General features: G+C 46.0%; 1 protein-coding gene across 1 annotated transcript in view; it reads right to left on the bottom strand.

Moving 5' to 3' along the window:
• Positions 1 to 277: 277 nt before the first annotated feature.
• LOC140109533 (metabotropic glutamate receptor 2-like) overlaps positions 278 to 27,249 on the bottom strand; it is a 45,313-nt gene continuing 18,341 nt past the window's right edge. The window contains exons 2-6 of the mRNA XM_072132059.1: positions 5,987 to 6,604; positions 3,543 to 4,380; positions 2,290 to 3,353; positions 1,792 to 1,960; positions 278 to 1,070 (exon numbers count right to left, since the gene is read on the bottom strand). Coding sequence (XP_071988160.1) covers positions 997 to 1,070; positions 1,792 to 1,960; positions 2,290 to 3,353; positions 3,543 to 4,380; positions 5,987 to 6,436 — 2,595 coding nt within the window. The 5' untranslated portion in view covers positions 6,437 to 6,604 and the 3' untranslated portion in view covers positions 278 to 996. The remainder of the gene's footprint in view (positions 1,071 to 1,791; positions 1,961 to 2,289; positions 3,354 to 3,542; positions 4,381 to 5,986; positions 6,605 to 27,249) is intronic.

Here is a 27,249-nt window from a genome sequence, read left to right as displayed (position 1 = left end):
GGTTATTTAGGGGTATTATACTTTGTGGGTGATCTATTTAATGGGTGACGTCGGTGTGATGGCACTTCCAGGGTTTCCTCTTCTTGGCTTAGACCTTGATGCTCCTCATTTCTCTGCGTTGTATTTTGGGGTACAGCTCCTCCGTAGTGGCAGTGCCAGGGTCACCTCTGTTGTGTGGACCGGTCCTAGCACTAGTAATGCCCCCATCAATCACCTTCCCCCCACAATTCGGATACCGATGAGCTTTAGATCACGTGACATAAGGAGGACAAGTAGAAACGTGTTTTAGGATCGGATATTTTATTTACATGACGTTGTATCCGGCACATGGAGACGTCTTCGTTTTACTCTTCTCCTAAGTTCTGATTTGGCAAATTTAGTGCAAATAAAAGAAGAAAATATATTGTCTCATTATCACAAAATGTTCAGCGGGTCCCGTCGTGCCATAGGGGGCCCCACATCGGAGGCCCAGCAATGAGTCCTAGAGGTTCTGGATGTTCTGGTCTCGGTCTTCCTTGGTTTTTCATTACTATGACTTTTCAGCGATCCTTTGGGCTCCTCGGCTTCTCTGCCGGGCAGTCACCTCCACTTACCAGGGGCAACCTCTGGAGACGTGGAATATTTCTCCATTGCTGTGGATATAGATTGTACGGGTCTAGAGATTTCCCTTCATTGGATCTTCTCGATCACCATTTTCCCTTGAGATATATACCCGGTGTGGAGCTGGACACCTTCCTATGGCCTCATCTTCTTTGGCCGCTACTCATGACAGTGGTCCCGGGCTTCTCCTTCATTGTAAGTGCAATGACAAATGTTTATACTAGAGACATGAGGAGCAGTTGACTTGTGGTGCAAGACCGATGAATCCAAGCAGCCATTCACCAGGGATGACTGGACAAGTCTCTCCATACACCTCCTGCACTATACAGATGAGGCTTGACCTTCCATGATGTCATCACGACATCATCAGCTCCAACCGTCTCTCCAGTAGTCTCTTCAGAGGGATGAGGTCGTAGAGTCAACCACTTCCCGACCATTGCACACCGTGGGGACGTACTGCACCGTGGAACCTGCAAACACAACCCAATTATTCCTGTGTCTCAAGACTTTCTCCAATAGCTTTATGGGGGGACTGCTGTGGGGTCCTCTGTGGGGCATCATGGGTTTTATAGGTCTATTGGGCGGCTAAATTCTGAGTTTCTGAAACTTTGCTGCTACTGCAGGGGGTAACATTAATGAGCAATTTGTTAAGTCCCTTGTTAGAGGCGAGGCAGAGTCTCCGCAGGTTAATGGGCGCCAGCGGCTTCTGGAGGGACATGAATTTAAATCAACCCATTAAAAGAGCTCCTGGGGCATTATGGGCAGGAGGGAGGAGATGACAATGGAGAAGGGGCTTGTGGTCTTAGTCGGCATTTCTCCACTTCGGAGCTGTAGGTAATGGCAGAGACATACAAGGGATTCTTTGTAGGGATTTTCTCTCTGCTCCCAACATGAAGCCCCTCCAGCTTGGGAGCCAATACATGTTATACATGGAGGGATCATGTCTATTCCTGCATCATCATCACATTTCTATCTTTAGATGATTAGATAAAAGCGGCTGAGGAATTCCCAGTTTCTGGAGATGAGACCACACGACCCAGCATGACCTGTAACCCCCCATCTGTCAGGTGACATGAAGGTCCAGCTATCGAGTCTTCTACAAGTTTCTACTAGTGAAGACCCCTGACTCCTACATGACTATGATATCTACAGATTACTGGTCCAGACCCGACATCCCACCCATGTACTCACCATGAGACCCTCCTGCCCCTGTGGCACTGAAGCGGTTGGTGGCACTGCGGTGGCTGGTGACATTTTTCTGTGGCTGGAACATGATTACATGGAGCTTGGGAGTAAAGAGACATCCTAAGACCACGGAGCCGCTGAGACTGACCGACACACACAGGGTGGTGGTCTGAACCTGGAACCAAGGGAAGAAGGTGTGAAGATGCTTTGTGTCAATATGATTTAAATCTCATTATCCTCATTGTCTAAAAATGCAAATAGCAAAGGGGATGCTACAGGTCACGTGGACATTAGAGGGATCTGAGTCTAAGCAACATGTAATAATGGCAGAACTCTTTGGGGATCATTACTAAGGGTCGTGCTGCACTTTTGTCGGACTGTGCACTTTCTCCCTAACGTGTGATGCCCTCAGTAGGAGTTTCTTATGGTGACCATTGGGTAGTTGTCCTTGTCAATGTGGCGTCATTCCCTGCCATGTGTATGAGCCCACCCAGCTCTTCTTACCCGGTAGTCACTGGAGGTGACATAGAAGATGGGCAGGAACGCGAGCCAGATGATGCAGGTGGTGTACATGGTGAATCCTATGAATTTGGCTTCATTGAAGTTCTCAGGACACTTCCTCGTCTTGAACGCGTAGAGGGTGCAGAGCAGAACCAGCAGGACGTTGTATGAGAGGGACACCAGCATGCTGCCATCTCCACTGTTACACTTCAGAGTCACCACATATCGTTTATCGGGGGCAGTGTCCTTACGAGTCCCGGCTGGCTCCAGAAGGAGCCATATCAACACTACAAGGAGCTGGCAGGAGATGAGAACCATGCAAATCCCAACTTGGGAGGCCGGACTTATAAACCGAGGTCTCTGGACTCCATCACGGGCACCATTAAAGATACGGGCAATACGGTTGGTCTTGGTTAATAATGCCGAATAGCAAATAGCAAAGGATGTGCCAAGTCCAAGGCGACGGAGAGTGCAAACACCAGTGGATGGTTTGGCAATAAAGATAAAGGTCATGGCATAGCAGAGCAGTACTCCTATCAGGAGGATGTAGCAGAGCTCACGTCCTGAGGCCTTCACAATAGGTGTGTTATTGTTCTGAACAAACACCCAAATGACAAACAGGGTGGACAGTAGACCGAGGCAGGAGAGGCAGACAGGTCCCAGAGCCCAGGCGTCACTCCAGCGGATGTACTCTTGAGGAAGCTCAAAACAGTCCTTAAGGTCCACATTGGGCCAATACCCCAGACCACAGTCTTTACAAGTGAACTCATCCAGGAGGTACTCGTGGGGCTGGCAGGGTATGCAGATCCAACAACAAACATCTCCAGGCTGCATGCTCTTCACCTCATTCTTCTTGCAGGGGTCACTGCACTGAGACACCGGTACAGAGCTTCGTGCCCATGAGATGAGGCTGGTATTGAGAGTCAGTTCCTCAGCCCAGTAGCCAACCTTCTGGTATCGATACTGGGAATTCGATTTTTCAAAGCAGAAAATGTTGTAACGGCCAATTCCATCACCAAACTTGTCGAATCTGACAATGCTCTGAGTGTCCGGGGGAGGGAATGGAGCTGCAGGGGAATGAAAAATGATTAAGAATTTACATTGCAATTGATAATGAGGATCAGATCTGGTAATTAGGTGGAACACGTGGATGATGAGAGTTCTGATCCGGATTTAGACAGATCATCTACAAGCAGCGAAATGTAAACATCTATGACCAATAGACACGTCGCTAATGTATGGTAGAAGCTACTCACCATCAAACTTGACATTCAGGATGTAGTCCCGGTAAAAGCGACGTCCATTGATCGGGTTCATTGCGGGGCAGAGGCTGCTGGTATTTGGGCAGAAATTCTGGTACATGTTGTGCAGTGCGTGTGCCATGGCATATACAGCGTTTACCACAAACATGATTTTGGACTCTTGCTCAAATTTGACATCTTGCAGCGAATGTTTAGCACAGTCAGAAGAATTGAGCCAGCAATGAAACTTATTCTCCCAAAATTCTCTAAAGAATGGATTTCGAGTGTTCTTGGAGGGATGTAAAGACTGGAAGTACCTGGAGAACTCAAACAGTGGGTAAGATGCCAGCTCAATGGTAATGGCTCCTTCAGCGACTTCCTCACTGCCCAACACCACACTCTCCAGCGCTCCCCAACCATCACTTGCCACCCACATGAAGGAAACATTGAGTTGCTGGGCAGCGGCCAGAAGTTCCCGGGCATCCTCAATTTTGGTGAAGAGTACGACCACCTTGGCACTAGGCTTCTGCTGAAGGGCTTTGATGACACTAGCAAAGGTCTTCTTGTTCATGGAGCGCCCAACCTTTTCAGAGGTTGCGATGCAAATGTTACGAGCCCTGGCCTCCTGCTCAAAGGCTTCGATGCCAGTCTCACCATAATCCCCTTCAGATGCCACGGTGGACACATAGGTCCAGTTGAAGAAGCGCAGGATCTCTGCCATGGCCTTGGCTTGGTAGAAGTCAGGAGGCACAGTGCGGGCAAAGAAGTCGTAGCGGGTCTTATCACTCAGCTTGGCACTTGTAGAGGCGTAACTGATCTGCGGGATCTGGAAGAGTCTCAAGAGGTTGGCGACCTGTGGGAATGAAAGGTCACAGGGTGTAACACAAGGGCAGAGATAAGACTCAGTCAATAGGCATAGAATCTCTCATCACTTCTATGTGCCATGTGAAAGGATCTCTGTTGATATGAAGCCAACCAGGGTCTGGGGGTCAGACATGAGATTGAATTCCTGACACATGTTTTGTGAGATGTAAATGTGGGTTGTCCCCAAGGCATAAACCTTTGTAGTGGTGTATCCTGAAGTTCAGGCTTCCACAGAACTTCTCATCTATTAGCCTAGCCACATGGTGCTTCTCCTAAGCCCATTGCCCCTGAGCTCGTGATCACATACATAAAGACCCACCAGTACTGTCATCATGCTACAGAGAAGGGTAAGCTGCCTTTAGATGATTGGGAATGGAGTGGTCATATGACACTTCTTGTGTTCATGGTAGAGGCTTCTCCACCACCGGGAATCTGTGGCACATGTCCAGGACTTGGTGCCCTGTATCCCCATGGGTCAGCAACAGAAAGCTATGGTAGATAATGGAGCCATAGGGGACTGGGTGTCCGCCTCCTGGACCATACAAGGGCCAATATTTTATGGGTCCTGTACCATTATGTGATGTGATCCCTGAGCCGAGCCCTTGAGGATCGTCGGTGCACAATAATCACCCATGTTACACTGTAATGATGAGCTTGGTCTTATATGGATGGAATATGAGGTCTTCCTCTTCCTAGATGTTCCCGATTATATACGGCACATACACAACTCCAAGGTGGGTCCAAACCCTAATGGAGCCATCGATAGGGAAGCGGATTTCTCAGTAATTGTTTTCATTTCTGAGCAATGTAGCCGGCGTGTGTGAGAGATTCTCTTACTGTGCCGCCGGATGCTCACTCACATTGTGAGGTTATGCTGAGCCATAGAAGATAATGGAGCAGAACCCAAGGGGTATCTCCTTATCTACAAGGTTGTCTACCGTTACCTGTAGGATTTCTGACCAATCATAGAGTGTCCTGCTCCTGTAACACCAGTGATTGTCCACAATCTGACCACACCTTTATATCCACCCTCTACTATGGCTCCCATGGACGAAGCCCCTCAATGACAACACCAATTATTATCTGAGATCTCCCTCTTAGGACCCCATTAAGGTGTCACTTGTCCACATTGAAGTGAAAAGAATGTGGAAACGGCTTGTACATGCAGGGGGCACCAGAAGACTACACCCCATTATTCAGTAATCTGGCGCCCCCTGCACACTCCACGGGCAACTGCACATAGTACAGACTACACTGGTTCTGATAAATGTGACCCAATGAGGTGTGTTTGACGGAGGCCTCGGGGGTTGTTTAGCTTTAGGCTCCTCGGGACAGATCTATGTCTTATGGTTTATTTTCTCTGTGGGATTTTTTAAATAAAGTCCCAAAAAAGTCTCAAAATGCATAAAATGTCCCAGCACATTCACCAGCAGGGACTTTTTCCAAGACTTGTTGTATAAGTCCTAGGTCTCTTTACACCAGGTTAATGATGAGGTGGAAATTGTCCTGTAAGACTTTTTGGCAGTGAAAAATCCCAGGAAAACCAATAATAAATACCCCCTGCCCTCATGTCCATAAGTTGGGGGTACATTTACCTGTATAGAGACATCACTATAAGACCCTCCGATGACTCCGCTGATCGCTGTGAGGGTCTCCCCATGGATAGCGTAGGATCCATCTGGGCAGAGGTACTGAGGTCCATCACCACGAGTTAAGGAGCCGCGCACCAGCTCCAGGGCTTGCTCCAGGGCGTAGGTGTCTTTAGAGCAGGTGTCCAGTATGTGGGCCCCCAGCTTGAGTCCTGGGAGGATTGTTGGGTCCTTGTTAATGGAGTCTAAAGCAAAGAGCATGGCCTCCAGTCGCTGCATCCCCCGATGTTCATTCATGCGCCCACACTCAGATCCAGGGCCCCCCTTCTCATGGACGGGGAAGAGACCCCCTATGACCAGGTCACCCTCCACCCGGATCTCTGGTCTTGGGATCTTGGTGCCTTTCTCGGTGCCGAACACAGGAAGCACGAGCAGCGTCCAGAGGAGGGTCGCCATGGGCTCTACTGCATCCACCGGAGGAGAGAGATTGACGAGTCACTTCTTCAGGAATTGCAGGAGAATGGGACAGGGTGGCCAAGAAACCACGAGAAAAGACCAGGCAAGACAAGGAGCTGGAACGGGGGAGACATAGAGGACCCAGAGGAGGACTACTGCACCTTTATCCTGGGGGAAGAAAAAGAGACATGTATATCATTTACAGGGAGAAAAAGGGAGGCAGCACTATCTGTACCTACATGGTTTATAGAGAGAGACAGGGAGGCAGCACTATCTGTACGTACATCATTTATAGAGAGAGACAGGGAGGCAGCACTATCTGTACGTACATCATTTATAGAGAGAGACAGGGAGGCAGCACTATCTGTACCTACATGATTTATAGAGAGAGACAGGGAGGCAGCACTATCTGTACCTACATCATTTATAGAGAGAGACAGGGAGACAGCACTATCTGTACCTACATCATTTATAGAGAGAGACAGGGAGACAGCACTATCTGTACCTACATCATTTATAGAGAGAGAAAGGGAGACAGCACTATCTGTACCTACATCATTCATAAAGAGAGGCAGAAAGGCAGCAATATCTGTACCTACAGGATTTATAGAGAAGCAGGGAGGCCGCACTGTCTGTACCTACATTATTTATACAGAGAGGCAGGGAGGCAGCACTATCTATACCTACATCATTTATAGAGAGAGACAGGGATGCAGCACTATCTGTACCTACATCATTTATAGAGAGAGACAGGGAGGCAGCACTATCTGTACCTACATCATTTATAGAGAGAGACAGGGAGGCAGCACTATCTGTATCTACATAATTTATAGAGAGAGACAGGGAGACAGCACTATCTGTACCTAAATCATTTATAGAGAGAGACAGGGAGACAGCACTATCTGTTCCTACACCATTCATAAAGAGAGGCAGAAAGGCAGCAATATCTGTACCTACAGGATTTATAGAGAAGCAGGGAGGCCGCACTGTCTGTACCTACATTTTTTATAGAAAGACATGGAGGCATTACTATCTGTACCTACATTATTTATAGTGAGAAGGGGAGGCAGTACTATCTGTACCTACATTATTTATAGAGAGAAGGGGAGGCAGCGCTATCTGTACCTACATTATTTATAGAGAGAAGGGGAGGCAGCGCTATCTGTTCCTACATTATTTATAGAGAGAAGGGGAGGCAGCGCTATCTGTTCCTACATTATTTATAGAGAGAGGAAGGGAGGCAGCACTATCTGTACCTATATCATTTATAGAGAGAGGCAGGATGGCAGTACTATCTGTACCTACATAATTTATAGAGAGACGGGGAGGCAGTAGTATCTGTACCTACATTATTTATAGAGAGACATGGAGGCAGTACTATCTGTTCCTACATTAATTATAGAGACACGGGGAGGCAGTACTATCTGTACCTACATAATTTATAGAGAGAGACAGGGAGGCAGCACTATCTGTACCTACATAATTTATAGAAAGACACAGGGAGGCAGTACTATCTGTACCTACATTATTTATAGAGAGAGGCAGGAAGGCAGTACTATCTGTACCTAGATAATTTATAGAGAGAGACAGGGAGGCAGTAGAATCTGTACCAACATTATTTATAGAGAGACATGGAGGCAGTACTATCTGTACCTACATTATTTATAGAGAGAGACAGGGAGGCAGCACTATCTGTACCTACATTATTTATAGAGATACAGGGAGGCAGCACTATCTGTACCTACATCATTTATAGAGAGAGGCAGGAAGGCAGCATTATCTGTACCTACATCATTTATAGAGGGAGGCAGCACTATCTGTACCTGCATCATTTATAGAGAGAGAGACAGGGAGGCAGCACTATCTGTACCTACATAATTTATAGAAAGACACAGGGAGGCAGTACTATCTGTTCCTACATAACTTATAGAGAGAGAGGGAGGCAGCACTATCTGTACCTACATAATTTATAGAGAGAGAGAGGAAGGCAGCACTATCTGTACCTACATTATTTATAGAGAGAGGCAGGAAAGCAGTACTATCTGTACCTAGATAATTTATAGAGAGAGACAGGGAGGCAGTAGAATCTGTACCTACATTATTTATAGAGAGACATGGAGGCAGTACTATCTGTGCCTACATAATTTATAGAGAGAGACAGGGAGGCAGCACTATCTGTACCTACATAATTTATAGAGAGAGACAGGGAGGCAGCACTATCTGTACCTACATAATTTATAGAAAGACACAGGGAGGCAGTACTATCTGTTCCTACATAACTTATAGAGAGAGAGGGAGGCAGCACTATCTGTACCTACATAATTTATAGAGAGAGAGAGGAAGGCAGCACTATCTGTACCTACATTATTTATAGAGAGAGGCAGGAAAGCAGTACTATCTGTACCTAGATAATTTATAGAGAGAGACAGGGAGGCAGTAGAATCTGTACCTACATTATTTATAGAGAGACATGGAGGCAGTACTATCTGTGCCTACATAATTTATAGAGAGAGACAGGGAGGCAGCACTATCTGTACCTGCATCATTTATAGAGAGAGACAGGGAGGCAGCACTATCTGTACCTACATAATTTAAAGAGAGACACAGGGAGGCAGTACTATCTGTACCTACATAATTAATAGAGCGAGACAGGGAGGCAGTAGTATCTGTTCCTACATTATTTATAGAGAGACGGGGAGGCAGTACTATCTGTACCTACATTATTTATAGAGAGAGACAGGGAGGCAGCACTATCTGTACCTACGTTATTTCTAGAGAGACAGGGAGGCGGCACTATCTGTACCGACATTATTTATAGAGAGACAGGGAGTCAGCACTATCTGTACCTAAATTATTTATAGAGATACAGGGAGTCAGCACTATCTGTACCTTCATTATTTATAGAGAGGCAGGGAGGCAGCACTATCTGTACCTACATTATTTATAGAGAGGCAGGGAGGCAGCACTATCTGTACCTACATTATTTATAGAGAGGCAGGGAGGCAGCACTATCTGTACCTACATTATTTATAGAGAGGCAGGGAGGCAGCACTGTGTGTTACTACGTATTTTACAGGAAGAGACAGAGAATCAGAGGGTAATACAATATTTTGTTGCACTTGCAGGAGGCAGTATATAGTATATATATGTGTGTGTGTGTCAGTGTTTTCTGTTTAATTGCCCCGTAGAATCGTCCCCATTACATCACAATGACATCAGAGCACGGACATGGCGGTGACATTGTTACAGTGCGGGTCCTGCATGCACACAGCTCTGCTTCATCCACTATGACACAGATGTAGTGCAGGAGCCTCCCGCATCATCTGCTGCTCGTCTCCTGAGAGAACAGACTGGAGGCTCCCTCCACCCCCTCCCCAAATCTGAGAGGAGAAGCTGCCACCGAAGACACCCAAGGGGACAGTACCCCTCCTCTCCTGACATCCTCTGTACTGCTGTGCACCAGGCTCCTTCCCCTCCTCTCCTGACATCCTCTGTGCTGCTGTGCAACACGCTCCTTCCCCTCCTCTCCTGACATCCTCTGTGCTGCTGTGCACCAGGCTCCTTCCCCTCCTCTCCTGACATCCTCTGTGCTGCTGTGCACCAGGCTCCTTCCCCTCCTCCCTGACATCCTCTGTGCTGCTGTGCACCAGGCTCCTTCCCCTCCTCTCCTGACATCCTCTGTGCTGCTGTGCACCAGGCTCCTTCCCCTCATCTCCTGACATCCTCTGTGCTGCTGTGCACCAGGCTCCTTCCCCTCCTCTCCTGACATCCTCTGTGCTGCTGTGCACCAGGCTCCTTCTCCTCCTCTCCTGACATCCTGTGTGCTGCTGTGCACCAGGCTCCTTCCCCTCCTCTCCTGACATCCTCTGTGCTGCTGTACACCAGGCTCCTTCCCCTCCTCTCCTGACATCCTCTGTGCTGCTGTGCACCAGGCTCCTTCCCCTTCTCTCCTGACATCCTCTGTGCTGCTGTGCACCAGGCTCCTTCCCCTCCTCTCCTGACATCCTCTGTGCTGCTGTGCTCCTTCCCCTCCTCTCCTGACATCCTCTGTGCTGCTGTGCTCCTTCCCCTCCTCTCCTGACATCCTCTGTGCTGCTGTGCACCAGGCTCCTTCCCCTCCTCTCCTGACATCCTCTGTGCTGCTGTGCTCCTTCCCCTCCTCTCCTGACATCCTCTGTGCTGCTGTGCTCCTTCCCCTCCTCTCCTGACATCCTCTGTGCTGCTGTGCTCCTTCCCCTCCTCTCCTGACATCCTCTGTGCTGCTGTGCACCAGGCTCCTTCCCCTCCTCTCCTGACATCCTCTGTGCTGCTGTGCACCAGGCTCCTTCCCCTTCTCTCCTGACATCCTCTGTGCTGCTGTGCACCAGGCTCCTTCCCCTCCTCTCCTGACATCCTCTGTGCTGCTGTGCACCAGGCTCCTTCCCCTCCTCTCCTGACATCCTCTGTGCTGCTGTGCACCAGGCTCCTTCCCCTCCTCTCCTGACATCCTCTGTGCTGCTGTGCACCAGGCTCCTTCCCCTCCTCTCCTGACATCCTCTGTGCTGCTGTGCACCAGGCTCCTTCCCCTTCTCTCCTGACATCCTCTGTGCTGCTGTGCACCAGGCTCCTTCCCCTTCTCTCCTGACATCCTCTGTGCTGCTGTGCACCAGGCTCCTTCCCCTCCTCTCCTGACATCCTCTGTGCTGCTGTGCACCAGGCTCCTTCCCCTCCTCTCCTGACATCCTCTGTGCTGCTGTGCACCAGGCTCCTTCCCCTTCTCTCCTGACATCCTCTGTGCTGCTGTGCACCAGGCTCCTTCCCCTCCTCTCCTGACATCCTCTGTGCTGCTGTGCACCAGGCTCCTTCCCCTCCTCTCCTGACATCCTCTGTGCTGCTGTGCACCAGGCTCCTTCCCCTTCTCTCCTGACATCCTCTGTGCTGCTGTGCACCAGGCTCCTTCCCCTCCTCTCCTGACATCCTCTGTGATGCTGTGCACCAGGCTCCTTCCCCTTCTCTCCTGACATCCTCTGTGCTGCTGTGCACCAGGCTCCTTCCCCTCCTCTCCTGACATCCTCTGTGCTGCTGTGCACCAGGCTCCTTCCCCTTCTCTCCTGACATCCTCTGTGCTGCTGTGCACCACGCTCCTTCCTCTCCTGACATCCTCTGTGCTGCTGTGCACCAGGCTCCTTCCCCTCTACTGATTCTACTATACCCTTCAGCCTTCGATCGCACACGAGGTCATCTCACTACTTCCCCCAAAATACTCTGCGCCCCATAATGTGACCGAGTCACCCCAGTATGAGGGGGGTCGCCTCCCTGTGCATGGACCCAGGTTACAATGAGGACCCCCCAATCTACATGTCCCCAGGAAGGACCTTCCGCAGGACTGGCACTGCCCCCTGTGTGTGCACATTCATTCTGCAGCCTCCCCACCCCCCCCCCCTCCCCGACCCCCCCACACGTTGTCACATTGAGAACCCCCTAACTCAGGGACCCCTCAGCCTGCAGACCATTGTCCTGTGAGGTCTAGAGCGATGCTCTGCAGAGGACACTGTGTGCAGAGCAATAATCTGCTGCCTCCAACTCGCAATCCCATCACTCCGTCCCCTGTGTATAATGTTACATGATGAAGCCCTCCCTGTACACTGCCCCCTAGGTGCGAGGCACCACAGTGCAGGGAATGAGGTGTCTGTGCCCCGTGATACCTGCAGAGAATCGTTTCATAATGAAGGTTTCTGGGATTTTCTGTTTTTCATGATCCTGAAGTCTAAATCATCAGAACAGTCATAGAAATTATTACATAGTGCTGCCACTAAGGGGAGCTCAGGAGTTTACTGCAAACATTGTAATCCCGTACACACTAGTGGTGGTGTATAATCTATATGTAGTGATCTCCCCCTAGTGGTGGTGTATAATCTATATGTAGTGATCTCCCCCTAGTGGTGGTGTATAATGTGTATGTAGTGATCTCCCCCTAGTGGTGGTGTATAATGTGTATGTAGTGATCTCCCCCTAGTGGTGGTGTATAATGTGTATGTAGTGATCTCCTCCTAGTGGTGGTGTATAATGTGTATGTAGTGATCTCCTCCTAGTGGTGGTGTATAATGTGTATGTAGTGATCTCCCCCTAGTGGTGGTGTATAATGTGTATGTAGTGATCTCCCCCTAGTGGTGGTGTATAATGTGTATGTAGTGATCTCCTCCTAGTGGTGGTGTATAATCTGTATGTAGTGATCTCCCCCTAGTGGTGGTGTATAATGTGTATGTAGTGATCTCCTCCTAGTGGTGGTGTATAATGTGTATGTAGTGATCTCCTCCTAGTGGTGGTGTATAATGTGTATATAGTGATCTCCTCCTAGTGGTGGTGTATAATGTGTATGTAGTGATCTCCCCCTAGTGGTGGTGTATAATGTGTATATAGTGATCTCCTCCTAGTGGTGGTGTATAATGTGTATATAGTGATCTCCTCCTAGTGGTGGTGTATAATGTGTATATAGTGATCTCCCCCTAGTGGTGGTGTATAATGTGTATGTAGTGATCTCCCCCTAGTGGTGGTGTATAATGTGTATGTAGTGATCTCCTCCTAGTGGTGGTGTATAATCTGTATGTAGTGATCTCCCCCTAGTGGTGGTGTATAATGTGTATGTAGTGATCTCCTCCTAGTGGTGGTGTATAATATGTATGTAGTGATCTCCTCCTAGTGGTGGTGTATAATGTGTATGTAGTGATCTCCTCCTAGTGGTGGTGTATAATGTGTATATAGTGATCTCCTCCTAGTGGTGGTGTATAATGTGTATGTAGTGATCTCCCCCTAGTGGTGGTGTATAATGTGTATATAGTGATCTCCCCCTAGTGGTGGTGTATAATGTGTATGTAGTGATCTCCTCCTAGTGGTGGTGTATAATGTGTATATAGTGATCTCCTCCTAGTGGTGGTGTATAATGTGTATGTAGTGATCTCCTCCTAGTGGTGGTGTATAATGTGTATGTAGTGATCTCCCCCTAGTGGTGGTGTATAATGTGTATGTAGTGATCTCCCCCTAGTGGTGGTGTATAATGTGTATGTAGTGATCTCCTCCTAGTGGTGGTGTATAATGTGTATGTAGTGATCTCCCCCTAGTGGTGGTGTATAATCTGTATGTAGTGATCTCCTCCTAGTGGTGGTGTATAATCTGTATGTAGTGATCTCCTCCTAGTGGTGGTGTATAATCTGTATGTAGTGATCTCCTCCTAGTGGTGGTGTATAATGTGTATGTAGTGATCTCCTCCTAGTGGTGGTGTATAATGTGTATGTAGTGATCTCCTCCTAGTGGTGGTGTATAATCTATATGTAGTGATCTCCCCCTAGTGGTGGTGTATAATGTGTATGTAGTTATCTCCTCCTAGTGGTGATGTATAATGTGTATGTAGTGATTTCCCCCTAGTGGTGGTGTATAATCTGTATGTAGTGATCTCCCCCTAGTGGTGGTGTATAATGTGTATGTAATGATCTCCCCCTAGTGGTGGTGTATAATGTGTATGTAGTGATCTCCCCCTAGTGGTGGTGTATAATGTGTATGTAGTGATCTCCCCCTAGTGGTGGTGTATAATCTGTATGTAGTGATCTCCCCCAAATGGTGGTGGTGTATAATGTGTATGTAGTGTGCTCCCCCTAGTGGTGGTGTATAATGTGTATGTAGTTATCTCCCCCTAGTGGTGGTGTATAATGTGTATGCAGTGATCTCCCCCTAGTGGTGGTGTATAATCTGTATGTAGTGATCTCCTCCTAGTGGTGGTGTATAATCTGTATGTAGTGATCTCCCCCTAGTGGTGGTGTATAATGTGTATGTAGTGATCTCCCCCTAGTGGTGATGTATAATCTGTATGTAGTGATCTCCTCCTAGTGGTGGTGTATAATGTGTATGTAGTGATCTCCTCCTAGTGGTGGTGTATAATCTGTATGTAGTGATCTCCCCCTAGTGGTGGTGTATAATCTGTATGTAGTGATCTCCCCCTAGTGGTGGTGTATAATGTGTATGTAGTGATCTCCCCCTAGTGGTGATGTATAATCTGTATGTAGTGATCTCCTCCTAGTGGTGGTGTATAATGTGTATGTAGTGATCTCCTCCTAGTGGTGGTGTATAATCTGTATGTAGTGAGCTCCTCCTAGTGGTGGTGTATAATGTGTATGTAGTGATCTCCTCCTAGTGGTGGTGTATAATGTGTATGTAGTGATCTCCTCCTAGTGGTGGTGTATAATGTGTATGTAGTGATCCCCCCCTAGTGGTGGTGTATAATCTGTATGTAGTGATCTCCCCCTAGTGGTGGTGTATAATGTGTATGTAGTGATCTCCCCCTAGTGGTGGTGTATAATGTGTATGTAGTGATCTCCCCCTAGTGGTGGTGTATAATCTATATGTAGTGATCTCCCCCTAGTGGTGGTGTATAATGTGTATGTAGTTATCTCCTCCTAGTGGTGATGTATAATGTGTATGTAGTGATCTCCCCCTAGTGGTGGTGTATAATCTGTATGTAGTGATCTCCCCCTAGTGGTGGTGTATAATGTGTATGTAATGATCTCCCCCTAGTGGTGGTGTATAATGTGTATGTAGTGATCTCCCCCTAGTGGTGGTGTATAATGTGTATGTAGTGATCTCCCCCTAGTGGTGGTGTATAATCTGTATGTAGTGATCTCCCCCAAATGGTGGTGGTGTATAATGTGTATGTAGTGTGCTCCCCCTAGTGGTGGTGTATAATGTGTATGTAGTGATCTCCCCCTAGTGGTGGTGTATAATGTGTATGCAGTGATCTCCCCCTAGTGGTGGTGTATAATCTGTATGTAGTGATCTCCTCCTAGTGGTGGTGTATAATGTGTATGTAGTGATCTCCCCCTAGTGGTGGTGTATAATGTGTATGCAGTGATCTCCCCCTAGTGGTGGTGTATAATCTGTATGTAGTGATCTCCTCCTAGTGGTGGTGTATAATGTGTATGTAGGGATCTCCCCCTAGTGGTGGTGTATAATCTGTATGTAGTGATCTCCCCCTAGCGGTGGTGTATAATCTGTATGTAGTGATCTCCCCCTAGTGGTGGTGTATAATGTGTATGTAGTGATCTCCTCCTAGTGGTGGTGTATAATGTGTATGTAGTGATCTCCCCCTAGTGGTGGTGTATAATGTGTATGTAGTGATCTCCTCCTAGTGGTGGTGTATAATGTGTATGTAGTGATCTCCTCCTAGTGGTGGTGTATAATCTGTATGTAGTGATCTCCCCCTAGTGGTGGTGTATAATGTGTATGTAGTGATCTCCTCCTAGTGGTGGTGTATAATGTGTATGTAGTGATCTCCTCCTAGTGGTGGTGTATAATATGTATGTAGTGATCTCCTACTAGTGGTGGTGTATAATCTGTATGTAGTGATCTCCCCCTAGTGGTGGTGTATAATGTGTATGTAGTGATCTCCTCCTAGTGGTGGTGTATAATCTGTATGCAGTGATCTCCCCCTAGTGGTGGTGTATAATGTGTATGTAGTGATCTCCCCCTAGTGGTGGTGTATAATCTGTATGTAGTGATCTCCCCCTAGTGGTGGTGTATAATGTGTATGTAGTGATCTCCTCCTAGTGGTGGTGTATAATGTGTATGTAGTGATCTCCCCCTAGTGGTGGTGTATAATGTGTATGTAGTGATCTCCTCCTAGTGGTGATGTATAATCTGTATGTAGTGATCTCCTCCTAGTGGTGGTGTATAATGTGTATGTAGTGAGCTCCCCCTAGTGGTGGTGTATAATGTGTATGTAGTGATCTCCCCCTAGTGGTGGTGTATAATGTGTATGTAGTGATCTCCCCCTAGTGGTGGTGTATAATGTGTATGTAGTGATCTCCCCCTAGTGGTGATGTATAATGTGTATGTAGTGATCTCCTCCTAGTGGTGGTGTATAATCTGTATGTAGTGATCTCCTCCTAGTGGTGGTGTATAATGTGTATGTAGTGATCTCCCCCTAGTGGTTGTGTATAATGTGTATGTAGTGATCTCCTCCTAGTGGTGGTGTATAATCTGTATGTAGTGATCTCCCCCTAGTGGTGGTGTATAATGTGTATGTAGTGATCTCCTCCTAGTGGTGGTGTATAATCTGCATGTAGTGATCTCCCCCTAGTGGTGGTGTATAATGTGTATGTAGTGATCTCCCCCTAGTGGTGGTGTATAATCTGTATGTAGTGATCTCCTCCTAGTGGTGGTGTATAATGTGTATGTAGTGATCTCCCCCTAGTGGTGGTGTATAATCTGTATGTAGTGATCTCCTCCTAGTGGTGGTGTATAATGTGTATGTAGTGATCTCCCCCTAGTGGAGGTGTATAATGTGTATGTAGTGATCTCCTCCTAGTGGTGGTGTATAATGTGTATGGAGTGATCTCCCCCTAGTGGTGGTGTATAATGTGTATGTAGTGATCTCCCCCTAGTGGTGGTGTATAATGTGTATGTAGTGATCTCCTCCTAGTGGTGGTGTATAATCTGTATGTAGTGATCTCCCCCTAGTGGTGGTGTATAATGTGTATGTAGTGATCTCCCCCTAGTGGTGGTGTATAATGTGTATGTAGTGATCTCCCCCTAGTGGTGGTGTATAATGTGTATGTAGTGATCTCCTCCTAGTGGTGGTGTATAATCTGTATGTAGTGATCTCCCCCTAGTGGTGGTGTATAATGTGTATGTAGTGATCTCCTCCTAGTGGTGGTGTATAATGTGTATGTAATGATCTCCTCCTAGTGGTGGTGTATAATGTGTATGTAGTGATCTCCCCCTAGTGGTGGTGTATAATGTGTATGTAGTGATCTTCCCCTAGTGGTGGTGTATAATGTGTATGTAGTGATCTCCCCCTAGTGGTGGTGTATAATCTGTATGTAGTGATCTTCCCCTAGTGGTGGTGTATAATGTGTATGTAGTGATCTCCTCCTAGTGGTGGTGTATAATGTGTATGTAGTGATCTCCCCCTAGTAGTGATATATAATCTGTATGTAGTGATCTCCCCCTAGTGTTGGTGTATAATGTGCATGTAGTGATCTCCCCCTAGTGGTGGTGTATAATCTGTATGTAGTGATCTCCTAGTGGTGGTGTATAATCTGTATGTAGTGATCTCCCCCTAGTGGTGGTGTATAATCTGTATGTAGTGATCTCCCCCTAGTGGTGGTGTATAATCTGTATGTAGTGATCTCCCCCTAGTGGTGGTGTATAATGTGTATGTAGTGATCTCCCCCAAGTGGTGGTGTATAATCTGTATGTAGTGATCTCCTAGTGGTGGTGTATAATCTGTATGTAGTGATCTCCCCCTAGTGGTGGTGTATAATCTGTATGTAGTGATCTCCCCCTAGTGGTGGTGTATAATGTTTATGTAGTGATCTCCCCCTAGTGGTGGTGTATAATCTGTATGTAGTGATCTCCTCCTAGTGGTGGTGTATAATCTGTATGTAGTGATCTCCCCCTAGTGGTGGTGTATAATGTGTATGTAGTGATCTCCCCCTAGTGGTGATGTATAATCTGTATGTAGTGATCTCCTCCTAGTGGTGGTGTATAATGTGTATGTAGTGATCTCCTCCTAGTGGTGGTGTATAATCTGTATGTAGTGATCTCCCCCTAGTGGTGGTGTATAATCTGTATGTAGTGATCTCCCCCTAGTGGTGGTGTATAATGTGTATGTAGTGATCTCCCCCTAGTGGTGATGTATAATCTGTATGTAGTGATCTCCTCCTAGTGGTGGTGTATAATGTGTATGTAGTGATCTCCTCCTAGTGGTGGTGTATAATCTGTATGTAGTGAGCTCATCCTAGTGGTGGTGTATAATGTGTATGTAGTGATCTCCTCCTAGTGGTGGTGTATAATGTGTATGTAGTGATCTCCTCCTAGTGGTGGTGTATAATGTGTATGTAGTGATCCCCCCCTAGTGGTGGTGTATAATCTGTATGTAGTGATCTCCCCCTAGTGGTGGTGTATAATGTGTATGTAGTGATCTCCCCCTAGTGGTGGTGTATAATGTGTATGTAGTGATCTCCCCCTAGTGGTGGTGTATAATCTATATGTAGTGATCTCCCCCTAGTGGTGGTGTATAATGTGTATGTAGTTATCTCCTCCTAGTGGTGATGTATAATGTGTATGTAGTGATCTCCCCCTAGTGGTGGTGTATAATCTGTATGTAGTGATCTCCCCCTAGTGGTGGTGTATAATGTGTATGTAATGATCTCCCCCTAGTGGTGGTGTATAATGTGTATGTAGTGATCTCCCCCTAGTGGTGGTGTATAATGTGTATGTAGTGATCTCCCCCTAGTGGTGGTGTATAATCTGTATGTAGTGATCTCCCCCAAATGGTGGTGGTGTATAATGTGTATGTAGTGTGCTCCCCCTAGTGGTGGTGTATAATGTGTATGTAGTGATCTCCCCCTAGTGGTGGTGTATAATGTGTATGCAGTGATCTCCCCCTAGTGGTGGTGTATAATCTGTATGTAGTGATCTCCTCCTAGTGGTGGTGTATAATGTGTATGTAGTGATCTCCTCCTAGTGGTGGTGTACAATGTGTATGTAGTGATCTCCCCCTAGTGGTGGTGTATAATCTGTATGTAGTGATCTCCCCCTAGCGGTGGTGTATAATCTGTATGTAGTGATCTCCCCCTAGTGGTGGTGTATAATGTGTATGTAGTGATCTCCTCCTAGTGGTGGTGTATAATGTGTATGTAGTGATCTCCCCCTAGTGGTGGTGTATAATGTGTATGTAGTGATCTCCTCCTAGTGGTGGTGTATAATGTGTATGTAGTGATCTCCTCCTAGTGGTGGTGTATAATCTGTATGTAGTGATCTCCCCCTAGTGGTGGTGTATAATGTGTATGTAGTGATCTCCTCCTAGTGGTGGTGTATAATGTGTATGTAGTGATCTCCTCCTAGTGGTGGTGTATAATATGTATGTAGTGATCTCCTACTAGTGGTGGTGTATAATCTGTATGTAGTGATCTCCCCCTAGTGGTGGTGTATAATGTGTATGTAGTGATCTCCTCCTAGTGGTGGTGTATAATCTGTATGCAGTGATCTCCCCCTAGTGGTGGTGTATAATGTGTATGTAGTGATCTCCCCCTAGTGGTGGTGTATAATCTGTATGTAGTGATCTCCCCCTAGTGGTGGTGTATAATGTGTATGTAGTGATCTCCTCCTAGTGGTGGTGTATAATGTGTATGTAGTGATCTCCCCCTAGTGGTGGTGTATAATGTGTATGTAGTGATCTCCTCCTAGTGGTGATGTATAATGTGTATGTAGTGATCTCCTCCTAGTGGTGGTGTATAATCTGTATGTAGTGATCTCCTCCTAGTGGTGGTGTATAATGTGTATGTAGTGATCTCCCCCTAGTGGTTGTGTATAATGTGTATGTAGTGATCTCCTCCTAGTGGTGGTGTATAATCTGTATGTAGTGATCTCCCCCTAGTGGTGGTGTATAATGTGTATGTAGTGATCTCCTCCTAGTGGTGGTGTATAATCTGCATGTAGTGATCTCCCCCTAGTGGTGGTGTATAATGTGTATGTAGTGATCTCCCCCTAGTGGTGGTGTATAATCTGTATGTAGTGATCTCCTCCTAGTGGTGGTGTATAATGTGTATGTAGTGATCTCCCCCTAGTGGTGGTGTATAATCTGTATGTAGTGATCTCCTCCTAGTGGTGGTGTATAATGTGTATGTAGTGATCTCCCCCTAGTGGAGGTGTATAATGTGTATGTAGTGATCTCCTCCTAGTGGTGGTGTATAATGTGTATGGAGTGATCTCCCCCTAGTGGTGGTGTATAATGTGTATGTAGTGATCTCCCCCTAGTGGTGGTGTATAATGTGTATGTAGTGATCTCCTCCTAGTGGTGGTGTATAATCTGTATGTAGTGATCTCCTCCTAGTGGTGGTGTATAATGTGTATGTAGTGATCTCCCCCTAGTGGTTGTGTATAATGTGTATGTAGTGATCTCCTCCTAGTGGTGGTGTATAATCTGTATGTAGTGATCTCCCCCTAGTGGTGGTGTATAATGTGTATGTAGTGATCTCCTCCTAGTGGTGGTGTATAATCTGCATGTAGTGATCTCCCCCTAGTGGTGGTGTATAATGTGTATGTAGTGATCTCCCCCTAGTGGTGGTGTATAATCTGTATGTAGTGATCTCCTCCTAGTGGTGGTGTATAATGTGTATGTAGTGATCTCCCCCTAGTGGTGGTGTATAATCTGTATGTAGTGATCTCCTCCTAGTGGTGGTGTATAATGTGTATGTAGTGATCTCCCCCTAGTGGAGGTGTATAATGTGTATGTAGTGATCTCCTCCTAGTGGTGGTGTATAATGTGTATGGAGTGATCTCCCCCTAGTGGTGGTGTATAATGTGTATGTAGTGATCTCCCCCTAGTGGTGGTGTATAATGTGTATGTAGTGATCTCCTCCTAGTGGTGGTGTATAATCTGTATGTAGTGATCTCCCCCTAGTGGTGGTGTATAATGTGTATGTAGTGATCTCCCCCTAGTGGTGGTGTATAATGTGTATGTAGTGATCTCCCCCTAGTGGTGGTGTATAATGTGTATGTAGTGATCTCCTCCTAGTGGTGGTGTATAATCTGTATGTAGTGATCTCCCCCTAGTGGTGGTGTATAATGTGTATGTAGTGATCTCCTCCTAGTGGTGGTGTATAATGTGTATGTAATGATCTCCTCCTAGTGGTGGTGTATAATGTGTATGTAGTGATCTCCCCCTAGTGGTGGTGTATAATGTGTATGTAGTGATCTTCCCCTAGTGGTGGTGTATAATGTGTATGTAGTGATCTCCCCCTAGTGGTGGTGTATAATCTGTATGTAGTGATCTTCCCCTAGTGGTGGTGTATAATGTGTATGTAGTGATCTCCTCCTAGTGGTGGTGTATAATGTGTATGTAGTGATCTCCCCCTAGTGGTGATATATAATCTGTATGTAGTGATCTCCCCCTAGTGTTGGTGTATAATGTGCATGTAGTGATCTCCCCCTAGTGGTGGTGTATAATCTGTATGTAGTGATCTCCTAGTGGTGGTGTATAATCTGTATGTAGTGATCTCCCCCTAGTGGTGGTGTATAATCTGTATGTAGTGATCTCCCCCTAGTGGTGGTGTATAATCTGTATGTAGTGATCTCCCCCTAGTGGTGGTGTATAATGTGTATGTAGTGATCTCCCCCAAGTGGTGGTGTATAATCTGTATGTAGTGATCTCCCCCTAGTGGTGGTGTATAATGTTTATGTAGTGATCTCCCCCTAGTGGTGGTGTATAATGTGTATGTAGTGATCTCCCCCTAGTGGAGATGTATAATGTGTATGTAGTGATCTCCCCCAAGTGGTGGTGTATAATGTGTATGTAGTGATTATCCCCTAGTGGTGGTGTATATTCTGTATGTAGAGATCTCCCCCTAGTGGTGATGTATAATCAGTATGTAGTGATCTCCTCCTAGTGGTGGTGTATAATCTGTATGTAGTGATCTCCCCCTAGTGGTGGTGTATAATCTGTATGTAGTGATCTCCTCCTAGTGGTGGTGTATAATCTGTATGTAGTGATCTCCCCCTAGTGGTGGTGTATAATCTGTATGTAGTGAGCTCCTCCTAGTGGTGGTGTATAATGTGTATGCAGTGATCTCCTCCTAGTGGTGGTGTATAATCTGTATGTAGTGATTTCCCCCTAGTGGTGGTGTATAATCTGTATGTAGTGATCTCCCCCTAGTGGTGGTGTATAATCTGTATGTAGTGATCTCGCCCTAGTGGTGGTGAATAATCTGTATGTAGTGATCTCCCCCTAGTGGTGGTGTATAATCTGTATGTAGTGATCTCCCCCTAGTGGTGGTGTGTAATCTGTATGTAGTGATCTCCTCCTAGTGGTGTTGTATAATCTGTATGTAGTGATCTCCCCCTAGTGGTGGTGTATAATCTGTATGTAGTGATCTCCCCCTAGTGGTGGTGTATAATCTGTATGTAGTGATCTCCTCCTAGTGGTGGTGTATAATCTGTATGTAGTGAGCTCCTCCTAGTGGTGGTGTGTAATATGTATGTAGTGATCTCCCCCTAGTGGTGATGTATAATCTGTATGTAGTGATCCCCCCCTAGTGGTGGTGTATAATGTGTATGTAGTGATCTCCCCCTAGTGGTGATGTATAATCTGTATGTAGTGATCTCCCCCTAGTGGTGGTGTATAATCTGTATGTAGTGATCTCCTCCTAGTGGTGGTGTATAATCTGTATGTAGTGATCTCCCCCTAGTGGTGGTGTATAATTTATATGTAGTGATCTCCCCCTAGTGGTGCTGTATAATCTGTATGTAGTGATCTCCTCCTAGTGGTGGTGTATAATCTGTATGTAGTGATCTCCTCCTAGTGGTGGTGTATAATCAGTATGTAGTGATCTCCTCCTAGTGGTGGTGTTTAATCAGTATGTAGTGGTCTCCTCCTAGTGGTGGTGTATAATCTGTATGTAGTGATCTCCCCCTAGTGGTGGTGTATAATTTATATGTAGTGATCTCCCCCTAGTGGTGCTGTATAATCTGTATGTAGTGATCTCCCCCTAGTGGTGGTGTATAATGTGTATGTAGTGATCTCCCCCTAGTGGTGGTGTATAATCTGTATGTAGTGATCTCCTCCTAGTGGTGGTGTATAATCAGTATATAGTGATCTCCCCCTAGTGGTGGGGTATAATCTGTATGTAGTGATCTCCTCCTAGTGGTGGTGTATAATGTGTATGTAGTGATCTCCTCCTAGTGGTGATTTATAATGTGTATGTAGTGATCTCCTCCTAGTGGTGGTGTATAATGTGTATATAGTGATCTCCCCCTAGTGGTGGTGTATAATGTGTATGTAGTGATCTCCCCCTAGTGGTGGTGTATAATCTGTATCTAGTGATCTCCTCTTAGTGGTGGTGTATAATTTGTATGTAGTGATCTCCCCCTAGTGGTGGTGTATAATCTGTATCTAGTGATCTCCTCTTAGTGGTGGTGTATAATGTGTATCTAGTGATCTCCTCCTAGTGGTGGTGTATAATGTGTATGTAGTCATCTCCCCCTAGTGTTGGTGTATAATGTGTATGTAGTGATCTCCTCCTAGTGGTGGTGTATAATGTGTATGTAGTGATCTCCCCCTAGTGGTGGTGTATAATGTGTATGTAGTGATCTCCTCCTAGTGGTGGTGTATAATGTGTATGTAGTGATCTCCCCCTAGTGTTGGTGTATAATGTGTATGTAGTGATCTCCTCCTAGTGGTGGTGTATAATCTGTATGTAGTGATCTCCCCCTAGTGGTGGTGTATAATGTGTATGTTGTGATTTCCTCCTAGTGGTGGTGTATAATCTGTATGTAGTGATCTACCCCTAGTGGTGGTGTATAATGTGTATGTAGTGATCTCCCCCTAGTGTTGGTGTATAATGTGTATGTAGTGATCTCCTCCTAGTGGTGGTGTATAATCTGTATGTAGTGATCTCCCCCTAGTGGTGGTGTATAATGTGTATGTAGTGATTTCCTCCTAGTGGTGGTGTATAATCTGTATGTAGTGATCTACCCCTAGTGGTGGTGTATAATGTGTATGTAGTGATCTCCTCCTAGTGGTGGTGTATAATCTGTATGTAGTGATCTCCTCCTAGTGGTGGTGTATAATGTGTATGTAGTGATCTCCCCCTAGTGGTGGTGTATAATCTGTATGTAGTGAGCTCCTCCTAGTGGTGGTGTATAATCTGTATGTAGTGATCTCCCCCTAGTGGTGGTGTATACTCTGTATGTAGTGATCTCCCCCTAGTGGTTATGTATAATCTGTATGTAGTGATCTCCCCCTAGTGGTGGTGTATAATCAGTATGTAGTGATCTCCCCCTAGTGGTTATGTATAATCTGTATGTAGTGATCTCCCCCTAGTGGTGGTGTATAATCTGTATGTAGTGATCTCCTCCTAGTGGTGGTGTATAATCTAAATGTAGTGATCTCCCCCTAGTGGTGGTGTATAATGTGTATGTAGTGATCTCCCCCTAGTGGTGGTGTATAATCTGTATGTAGTGATCTCCTCCTAGTGGTGGTGTATAATCAGTATGTAGTAGTCTCCCCCTAGTGGTGGTGTATAATGTGTATGTAGTGATCTCCTCCTAGTGGTGGTGTATAATCAGTATGTAGTGATCTCCTCCTAGTGGTGGTGTATAATCAGTATGTAGTGATCTCCCCCTAGTGGTGGTGTATAATCTGTAGGTAGTGATCTCCTCCTAGTGGTGGTGTATAATTTGTATGTAGTGAGCTCCTCCTAGTGGTGGTGTATAATCTGTATGTAGTGATCTCCCCCTAGTGGTGCTGTATAATGTGTATGTAGTGTTCTCCTCCTAGTGGTGATGTATAATCTGTATGTAGTGATCTCCCCCTAGTGGTGATGTATAATCTGTATTTAGTGATCTCCCCCTAGTGGTGGTGTATAATCTGTATGTAGTGATCTACCCCTAGTGGTGGTGTATAATGTGTATGTAGAGATCTCCTCATAGTGGTGGTGTATAATCTGTATGTAGTGATCTCCCCCTAGTGGTGGTGTATAATCTGTATGTAGTGATCTCCTCCTAGTGGTGGTGTATAATCTGTATGTAGTGATCTCCCCCTAGTGGTGGTGTATAATCTGTATGTAGTCATCTCCTCCTAGTGGTGGTGTATAATCTGTATGTAGTGATCTCCCCCTAGTGGTGGTGTATAATCTGTATGTAGTGATCTCCTCCTAGTGGTGGTGTATAATCAGTATGTAGTGATCTCCTCCTAGTGGTGGTGTATAATCTGTATGTAGTGATCTCCCCCTAGTGGTGGTGTATAATCTGTATGTAGTGATCTACCCCTAGTGGTGGTGTATAATCTGTATGTAGTGATCTCCCCCTAGTGGTGGTGTATAATCTGTATGTAGTGATCTCCCCCTAGTGGTGGTGTATAATCTGTATGTAGTGATCTCCTCCTAATGGTGGTGTATAATCTGTATGTAGTCATCTCCTCCTAGTGGTGGTGTATAATCAGTATGTAGTGATCTCCCCCTAGTGGTGGTGTATAATGTGTATGTAGTGATCTCCTCCTAGTGGTGGTATATAATCTGTATGTAGTGATCTCCCCCTAGTGGTGGTGTATAATGTGTATGTAGTGATCTCCCCCTAGTGGTGGTGTATAATGTGTATGTAGTGATCTCCCCCTAGTGGTGGTGTATAATGTGTATGTAGTGATCTCCCCCTAGTGGTGGTGTATAATCTGTATGTAGTGATCTCCCCCTAGTGGTGGTGTATAATCTGTATGCAGTGATCTCCCCCTAGTGGTGGTGTATAATCTGTATGTAGTGATCTCCCCCTAGTGGTGGTGTATAATCTGTATGTAGTGATCTCCCCCTAGTGGTGGTGTATAATCTGTATGTAGTGATCTCCTCCTAGTGGTGGTGTATAATCTGTATGTAGTCATCTCCTCCTAGTGGTGGTGTATAATCAGTATGTAGTGATGTCCTCCTAGTGGTGGTGTATAACCTGTATGTAGTGATCTCCTCCTAGTGGTGGTGTATAATGTGTATGTAGTGATCTCCCCCTAGTGGTGATGTATAATGTGTATGTAGTGATCTTCCCCTAGTGGTGGTGTATAATCTGTATGTAGTCATCTCCTCCTAGTGGTGGTGTATAATCTGTATGTAGTCATCTCCTCCTAGTGGTGGTGTATAATCAGTATGTAGTGATCTCCTCCTAGTGGTGGTGTATAATGTGTATGTAGTGATCCCCTCCTAGTGGTGGTGTGTAACCTGTATGTAGTGATCTCCCCCTAGTGGTGGTGTATAATCTGTATGTAGTGATCTCCTCCTAGTGGTGGTGTATAATGTGTATGTAGTGATCTCCTCCTAGTGGTGGTGTATAATGTGTATGTAGTGATCTCCCCCTAGTGGTGGTGTATAATGTGTATGTAGTGATCTCCCCCTAGTGGTGGTGTATAATGTGTATGTAGTGATCTCCCCCTAGTGGTGGTGTATAATCTGTATGTAGTGATCTCCCCCTAGTGGTGGTGTATAATGTGTATGTAGTGATCTCCTCCTAGTGGTGGTATATAATCTGTATGTAGTGATGTCCTCCTAGTGGTGATGTATAATCTGTATGTAGTGATCGCCCCCTAGTGGTGGTGTATAATGTGCATGTAGTGATCTCCTCCTAGTGGTGGTGTATAACCTGTATGTAGTGATCTCCTCCTAGTGGTGGTGTATAATGTGTATGTAGTGATCTCCCCCTAGTGGTGATGTATAATGTGTATGTAGTGATCTCTCCCTAGTGGTGGTGTATAATGTGTATGTAGTGATCGCCCCCTAGTGGTGGTGTATAATGTGCATGTAGTGATCTCCTCCTAGTGGTGGTGTATAATGTGTATGTAGTGATCTCCCCCTAGTGGTGGTGTATAATGTGTATGTAGTGATCTCCTCCTAGTGGTGGTGTATAATGTGTATGTAGTGATCTCCTCCTAGTGGTGGTGTATAATCTGTATGTAGTGATCTCCTCCTAGAGGTGGTGTATAATGTGTATGTAGTGAGCTCCCCCTAGTGGTGGTGTATAATGTGTATGTAGTGATCTCCTCCTAGTGGTGGTGTATAATGTGTATGCAGTGATCGCCCCCTAGTGGTGGTGTATAATGTGCATGTAGTGATCTCCTCCTAGTGGTGGTGTATAATGTGTATGTAGTGATCTCCCCCTAGTGGTGGTGTATAATGTGTATGTAGTGATCTCCTCCTAGTGGTGGTGTATAATCTGTATGTAGTGATCTCCTCCTAGTGGTGGTGTATAATCTGTATGTAGTGAGCTCCCCCTAGTGGTGGTGTATAATGTGTATGTAGTGATCTCCCCCT

The sequence above is a fragment of the Engystomops pustulosus genome, unplaced genomic scaffold, assembly GCF_040894005.1.
Source record: "Engystomops pustulosus unplaced genomic scaffold, aEngPut4.maternal MAT_SCAFFOLD_214, whole genome shotgun sequence".
NCBI classification, from domain to species: Eukaryota; Metazoa; Chordata; class Amphibia; order Anura; family Leptodactylidae; genus Engystomops; species Engystomops pustulosus.
Note: the sequence above shows the minus strand (reverse complement) of the source record. Positions and strands in the feature narration are given on the sequence as shown.